Here is an 8,638-nt window from a genome sequence, read left to right on the forward strand (position 1 = left end):
ATTTCTGTAAATGCGCCAGTGTTAGCCAGTCGGCTAATGTTCAACTGTAGTCCTAGTTACTTAGCATGCACATCTTTATGGGGGGAAGAAACCGGAGCACCCAGAGGAAACCCACACAAACACGGGGAGAACATGCAAACTCCACACAGAAAGGCACGGAACGACCTGGATTTGAACCCAGAACCTTCATGCTGTGAGGCAAAAGAGCAAAACACTGAACCACCCTACTGCTGTTTAAATGTTTTCTTTGCAAGTCAAACTACGAGTAGCTTCAACTGTAGCAATCGTCAATTTTATGATTTTAAAAGTAGAGGTACTGTACACCCCTCATATAAGGGTAGTAGTAGTAGTAAAATGTACAATATGTCCCCCTGAAATGGAGTTAAAGTATAAAGTAGCACAAAACAAATGCACCCAAATTAGGTAGCCTACCTTAAAATATGTATACATGTAATTGCATCATTGATTTCGGACTAAATCTATGTAAATTAAGGTCATATTGGCTTTGAGCTGAGATCTGAAACCCTTAAATACTTTTTCAGACACTTTTGTCTTTCCATGGCACTGTGACCTGTAGCAGCACAATGAAGTGGAAAAGTACAGTCATTTACAATTCCTCTGAGCGGTAGAGTGTTTCAAACACTTTGAGCTGTCTGTTACAAACACTGTTTCCAAAAGAACGTACGGTAATGTGCTGCTTTCTGATGTTACACATTAAAATATCAGCTGGACCAGCAATCTGTCTTCTTGCATAGTGAAGGCACAGGAATTTGATCAAGTCATTTTCAGAGTGCTAGTTGAGAAGGCTTTGGTTGTGCAATCTGAATAAAATAATATAAATTGTAAATGATAAAGACCTCATTAGTTATTGAGGGATTAGCATATTTGCATGAACAATTTGAGTCTGAAACTAAAGTGAGTATCTCTGGGAGTAAAATAAAAATTGAATCAACTAAGTCATGCTCTTGTTGAGTAGCAGAGAGCACTTCTGAAAATAAGCTGACAACACAGCCATTTATGGTTAAGCAAGTCTTGACCATCTAATAAGATAATTCCATCTTGACAAAAGGTATATGCACTTAAAATATCATTGCATGACATGGAGTTTTACTTTTCTTTCACCATATTGTATTTTTTTTTTTTAAATAATTCAATTCATAATATTTGAGTGAAACAATGTCAAAGTTTTATGGCAAGTTAAATTTCCTGCCAAGACAACATACACTGTACAACAAAATGACACAAATGTGAACCTAAGCTAATACAGTACATTTGTAGCTTCACAATAGTATGTATTGCACCAGTGTTACTTGCATTGCACTAACAAATCAACAATTCATTCTCAATCAAATATACACAAGACAAAATCCAGTTTCCAAAAAAAATCCATATTCCACATATAATACTTAATGTAAGTGCACATTAGAATGACTATTGATTAAATATCACTTTTTAATATTAACTCACCGATACAAAACAACCATGCCAGGTCACCAAAACACTAAACGATACTATCCAGCAACACCTACATTTGAAAACGTGGTTTACTAGTATTGTTTCGGTGTGTACAAATCTATTTACATTCACCATTAGGAGGTACATTAGCAAATTCACACAATTACATTAAACTTTACTGACAACAGAAGACAAGCACCAAACAATGTGGCATAATGAGTCTTTAAACGCTTATTTGCTTTCTTGCTGAGAATTTAATAAGACTGATATCCCTCTAGATATGAGAGTGGCATCAATCTTCTCTTGTGTTCACCAGAAAGATAATATTATAACATGTAGTACTATTCCTTTAATCTCTTGTCAACAGCAAAGCATCCTACATGGAGGCATTTTTCGAGATCAACATGAGGATATGTTGTTCTTTTACATGTTACACTGTGACGGTCTGACCCTTTAAATCTGCGGCAGGTTGAGATGATGTGTGTTTTTTTGCTGGACCTTCTGTATGTTCCTTCTTGCATTAACATGCAAGTGACTTTCAGGTCTATCCTTATAATCTGAAAAAGAACAACGATAGCATCATTGCGACAAAGGACCAGTCACCCTTGTCACCTTGCTATGGACATGTCAGGTTTAAACTCCTCCAGGGGAGAAATTTAAACCTGACAACTCAATGGAGAATTCTGAAAATATTTTTCGCAATGGAGGATCTACCAAAACAGCACCAAGACAGATTCTCTACAAGTCTGAGGACCGCTTTTCAGTGTAGTTTATATAGCTGTTATGCTTATCATTGGGCCACAGACTGCTATATTAACAAGCTAGTAAAAGAGAATTCTATGTTCCTGGCAAGGCTTTATATCCCACGTTGCCATAACATGAACAATAACAATGTTATTACGTTACTAACATTGTAGGCACAATGCATATGCATGGCACAACAATCCATAGTAATTAATTTTCTTTGCACTGTATATTTGTTGGTACAAAGGTAAATGACTCCAAAGTAAATGTAAACATTCAAGAACTGCTTGAGGGCATTTCCTCTTCAGAGCAGCCGACTGCCAGTAAAGATCTTAAAGTGCCACTTCAAAACACCAACACCAGGCACTCTGTAGTGATTGGCACACAACTGCCACAGTGCCTCAAATAAAATAAAAAAATCACAGGCTCAGAATCACACGTAACAAGAGGGAGGGCTGTACTGATAACAGAGAAGGCAAAGGGCAATCGGTCTCTTGTGAGAGTGATAGTGCAGAGAAGGGCATTTATACTCCAAACCCATCGTTTTGAATCAGCATCACACCGGTCACCCGGTCTGAAGCCTCATTCGTGGCATTTATGGAAAACAGTTCCTGCCGTTTATCAGCCAATTTTTTCCAACACAATAAGGAAAACAAAATTGTCACATTTTTTTTTGGTTGCCAACAAATATGCTTAAAAACATATTTTCCACCACTACTGAAACTCACTTACTATAAATCACTATTCAAACTCGCCCCCATAGCGTATTCCTGGTACTTTTCTTTACCTGTGATGTCGCTGCACACACTAACAAAATAAAGAATGTGATTTCTTGTTTAAAACATGTCAGCCCCTTTTCTTCTAATAGCTGTGTCTTAGTACCAGCCTTGTTCATTTGGAGCTGCAGGAATCCACTAAGTGATTTTTAATTACATCAGATCGCGGGGCTGCTGAAGCGGTTCACATTTAAATTCCTTGACCTAACCCCATTAATATGTGACATCTTGCGTTGCCCGGTGTCGGAGCACACAGGAAACTTAATAACAATTGACCAGGTGATCCATAATGATGACTTAAATTTCCTCATACATGTGCACTGAATTATCATATACAAAATAGTGAATGGTTCTCATTTAAATGTGCAAAAGTGGTGCTAGTGAAGAAATGCTGTATCCTTGTCACTTAAAGTGCTCATATTATGCTGTTTGGCTTCTCCTTTTCCTTCAGTGTTATATATCCTTTAAAAGCCCAAAGTCCACCTCAAAGAGACTTACTATCTCCAACAGAAAACACTGTTCATGAACTGCTCCAAACAGCTCTATTGTAGTCCAGCCTTTGCTTCCGTGACAAAAGTGCATCACTTTGTAACACGTTAAAATGCTCGCATAGCTGCAAGTGTGGCATGCCACCATACTCTGCTTCTGACTGGCTGGTAGTCCTTACCTAGGTAGAGTGCATGTGCCACTCCCAACAAAGATGGAACAGGAATGTGATGCCTTACCTCACTCACGCAGTTAAAACAGAGCGTTCAACACACGGTGGAAAGAGGAGCTGCGGCAATATGCAGTACAAAAAAATATGGTGTTTTTTGAAAATATAAACCATGTAAACCTATTCTTACAACCTCAAATACATTCATGAACCTAAAAATGAGCATAATTTGAGCACTTTAAAACCAATTTTCAAGAAGCACTGAGATTAAAAGATGCTTAAAATATATCACACTATTTTCTTGTGTCTATTTTTCTTCTTTTCTCGTAACTTTTCTTCTCATCACTTCCTTTTGTCTACATCACACTCTAGCAACCCATCCTCCAAGAGTGCATGTGCTAATAAGGGAGTCCGTATTTCCTTTTCTGCCTAATGTGTGGCATGAGAGTATTTTGTACAGCATGTATGTCTGTATCACCGTTTGTGAGAGTCATATACTAGACAGGTCGTCGTGACAGGAGGATGAAGTGCGGCGTGTTTTTGGGCTGCATCGTGTCAACATAGTGATCTGGGTGCTGAAGTTGTTGCTGCTGCCGATGGACGGATGTTGGTATTTGGTGTCCGAGCCCATGTATCTCTGCAGGTGCCACCTCCGCCACTTCCTCTTGATCTCTCCTTGGACCTACAAAGGATTAGAACAATAATACCTTAATATGGGACATGACTTGCCATGTAATTTTTGTTTTATGTGTCATTTTACAGTATGATGTGGTATACCTCATAAAATGAACTGAAAATACACTATAGTCTACAATAATTTTGAGTCGGGAGGTGTCTACAATAACAACAGTTAGAGCAGATAACTAGCTAGGGTGCAGAGAGGCCTGGCTAACGTATATTATAGCTATGCTGTGTGAGCTTGACACTATGAATTACCTTAGCAACAACTTTAGCCCCTTAGTGTTTCACAGGATTGAGTTCCCTTGTTATAGAAGGGATTGTGCCAACCACAATGGAGTCCTCGCCTTTTATAGCCAGATCAGGACACACAAGCGCAATTGTTTCACTTGTCTCAGCTACTCCACCCACGCCTTTAAACTCAAGCACAAATAGCAGTGACATGGATACTGGTCAACGCTTCTGATGCAGCTACAGAGGCAAGAAACAGATGTGCAACATCACTCTTGAGCCCTTGAAATTCTTCCCTGAGGCTCTCTATTGAAGGATTATCCTCTGACGTGGCAACTTCTGGAGCAACTGAAGCCATAGTACACTCTGCACACTTAACCATAGCTGAGGAAACAATGGCCTTTGCGCTGTGTATTTCAAGGATCAACTCCTCTTCATCTCCCATGTCAAAAAGCAACTCAGTGAAGCTTAAAGGAGGCTCAAATTTGCACAGCCAGGGGAGCAAGCATAGACAGTTTTGAAATGGACCAACATATCCCGTTGTTCTGGATGGAGATCAGTGAAGGAAATGAGAAGCACTTCTCCGGTGATGGCTAGCCGTTACGGCCTTTTATACATTGTCAAGTTTCTTTAGAAATAAACAACGGACAAATACAGTCTTGAAACGCTTCGGATGTAAAGCTATTCTCAGTCAAAGTTGCGCCAAATTGAATGGCAATCAATGGGACGCTAACTTGGGATCAAGGTCAAGAGATAGAGCACGGTTTACTTCAGCCATTTTAATTCCTCCTTTACAATGGACTGCACTCGACTCAAGTCTGAGTATGTTGACAGTTTTTCACTTTGTTGCCATGGGGAAAGGTTACTGACTCTTAAGCACCGGACAATATCTTCTGCTGGCACAACAATAACTCCCGGATTGTATACATTCTAGAGGCTCCAGTAATTTATAAACACTACATATCCAAGGTTTTACACTTAACAAAAAAGGTGCGGTGGAAGTTAATTTTCTCTTTACGAAAGGACACCTGAAAATTGCACTGGATTAAAATTCAGGCAGCATAATGTCAAGCTTTGCCATCCAGCCCATCACTATGATTCAATCTGGCCCCAGCACTGGGAACATAACTAACACAGCAAGCCTCTGCAGACATCAACCGACAGCTCCCTGCCAAAAAGGCTGTGCTTTTTACAGCCCTCCCGCCCTGCAGGCAGAGTGCAGAGAATGCGCTGCGAGGAGGTCCAAGGGAGGCGACCAGCTCTGATGACTCATACTCACAGCTCCATCCACCTTTCAGGACTGTGTGTGACAGTAAGTGGTGCATCGAGGGTGCCTCAGATTAACTACATTTTCTGAGAATCAACACTGTGGGTTTATACAAACAGTGTTTACATCACTGTGAGGGGGGGTTCCTACCTCTCCATTGAGGAAGCAGTAAAGAACTGCGACCACAAAGCCCTAAATGGAAAGAAAAACACAGATAAGAGCAATAATGATGTGTCAATCTACAGTTTTACTGTATCTGTTCATCTGGTCTTTACAGCTATTCTGTAACTGTAGAATAACGTTTTTGTACTTGTGAGGAATTTAAAACGGAAAAACAATGCACATTGTACAATGGTTAGTTTGCAGTAATAATAAGAAAGATGAATGAGTTGAATGATGGGAGGAATGTGCTAGGAAGGTTTCCTTGGTTTCCAAGTGGTCTGTAATGCAGCTGTGCTGTCTGGCTGCACTCTCCATCATTCCTCATTATGTGATGAACTGAAATAACACTGGGGGTTTAAAACGGTAATACCGTCACTGAATCAGCCAGTGAAGCCCCTGAAGACCTGCCAAGGTTTTCTGCCAGGGTTTATTTAATAGAAACACTTGGTCGGGGCAAACAGAACGCCATATCATTACTTAAATGAAGTTTAAATTTAGAAATTCATGAAAAAATGTGTTGCGGATGACCTCTGGGAAAGGCATCAAAAACAAATTCCTCAATGTAAAGTTAGTAAAATTGTGCTGTGTAAGGGTTTTTACAATAACTTCTTCCTAAGTTGATCTCATACCTGAAATGACCCCAGAATCAAGTCAAAAACCAGCCGTAGCTCAGTCTTCACCTGTTCTGGGATGAATGCGAACACGATAAAATTGATTCCAAACAGAGGAATCAAAAGCAGGGTTGATTTCGCCAGCCTCCTGAAACGACAAAGCAAAAAACAAAATTTCTCCCTCCGGTGAAACCAATTTTCAATCTGTCTCTATATATGCCAATAATGAAATGCAACTCCAGAGTACTTTTCATTTTACATCAGCTCTGAGGACTAGAGATGGGTAAAAAACACCATTAAAAGTGTCAGTGGGAAAATGGCTCATGCATTATGGCTGGCTTATGAGATGCTCTCCATCACAGGAAAAAAACACTTAAACACAGAGCTCTATATCTCCGTGCAAAGCAGCTGTCAGGGGAAGGCTGCTGTGCTGAGTAGCAAATGCTAAGGCAGGCAATAAATGTTTTTTCCTGAAGGAGAAAAGCGGATTGGTCATCCCTGCATTGCTCTGAGCATAAAAAGTTAAAAGGAACTGTGGTTAATCAAGATAATCTGTTTACTTTTGTAAATTCAACTAACTTTCACAGAATGTGGACTAAATTCAGCCTGAAACAGAAACCGTCAAAAGTGGTGAAGATTTTCCTCACAGGGATCAATAATATTTCAACTTATCTTAACTAATGAATAACACCAATTTACAGCATGAAATATTGTATTTATTAAAATATACTCACGAATACTGATTGGACTCATTTCTTCCAATATCTGGGCAGTTGATTTTCTGACGAAGTATTCGAATAATGCAGATGAATAGAATAAAGTTTACCTGCAAAGACATGAAGACAGTATAGAGGTATTTTACAGTGTAAATGGGTAATGAAACATCAGAAATATAAATGTTTTCCAATGAGAAAATCCTATATAGAAAAAAACTTGTTTGAAAGTCACTTCAACATGTTTTCAGTGTCTAATTTAACGGATATGGAGCAATGTTTGAGAAACACATCTCATAACAGAAGCTTGATGCTGAATTTCATCTCGCTCTGGTTGGATTGTGGTGCTGCCCTGTTGGAAAATGAGCATTTCTTAATTGGTAATTTGTGATGGACCTTTGAAATGGTAACACATCATGATGCACTCACAAACATCAGTCAGAGCTGCTGCTGAAAAAGAGTCAGAAGCATCTGACAGCCAGTCTGCTGATCCTGATCCTAATGTGAAAGAACACAACTAAACCTGCTGCGTGTGCTGTTAAGCAAAGATCAGCAAAGAAAGACAGCAGCAGAGGAGGGACTGTTTTCTGCCTCCAATATTGTCTTCTTAATATTCTGAAGTTTAGTATAGTTTTCATATAACCCCCCTCCCCCCAAAAAAGGGACTAATATGTAAAACCAGTAATACTTCATAGGCAGGTTCCTGGAAAGGAAAAGGTAATTTGGTTTTAACTATGGGGAAAATTAAGACAATGTTTATACAGTAAAATTAGTTGAAATTAACTTCCAGCATTACCTAGAGGCATGTTTAGCCATTATACAGTGGGCCATGGTGACCATGGAAAAAGATGCGGATGTTAAGCAGGTAAAACGTTTACCTTGTTCACCTTCTGTTAAACTTAAGCGTGTTAGCATGTAACGTTTGTTGCGGACGTTTATGCCATCCCTAGAGCCATTCTGATAAAGTGGCCAATAAAAACAATTTTTTTGGGAGTCACGTCATCGGCTGGACAGAGATGGCGGCTTAAGGTGTAGATCCTGACCCAAATTTGTCAAATGTTTGTTTACATGGTTTCAACTTCAATATCTTACTTTGTGCTCGTTGGAGTTACTTGGAATGACAAACAAGAACAAATCCCAACGCGGCGATAAGGACTCCGTTGCAGAAGCATTGCTGGAGAAACAGAAAAGCTACCTATCGACAATGACAACAAGCTAACTGCTATCCATGCTCAGCTAGCATCTGACAGCTCAGATCTGATGTGAACAACCTAAAAATCCTCGTGGAAAACAACGTGAGTATTCTTGACAGTCAGGGCCACGCTTTACAAGAGCTGGAGGTGAAG

General features: G+C 39.6%; 1 protein-coding gene across 1 annotated transcript in view; it reads right to left on the bottom strand.

The window, feature by feature from the left end:
* Positions 1-1,116: 1,116 nt before the first annotated feature.
* The window catches only part of vipr1b (vasoactive intestinal peptide receptor 1b), a 48,257-nt gene continuing 40,735 nt past the window's right edge, over positions 1,117-8,638 (bottom strand). Inside the window, exons 10-13 of the mRNA XM_032504188.1 lie at positions 7,314-7,405; positions 6,598-6,727; positions 5,957-5,998; positions 1,117-4,312 (exon numbers count right to left, since the gene is read on the bottom strand). Of these exons, the coding sequence (XP_032360079.1) occupies positions 4,121-4,312; positions 5,957-5,998; positions 6,598-6,727; positions 7,314-7,405 (456 nt within the window). The 3' untranslated portion in view covers positions 1,117-4,120. The remainder of the gene's footprint in view (positions 4,313-5,956; positions 5,999-6,597; positions 6,728-7,313; positions 7,406-8,638) is intronic.

The sequence above is a fragment of the Etheostoma spectabile genome, chromosome 22 (assembly GCF_008692095.1).
Source record: "Etheostoma spectabile isolate EspeVRDwgs_2016 chromosome 22, UIUC_Espe_1.0, whole genome shotgun sequence".
Taxonomy (NCBI): Eukaryota; Metazoa; Chordata; class Actinopteri; order Perciformes; family Percidae; genus Etheostoma; species Etheostoma spectabile.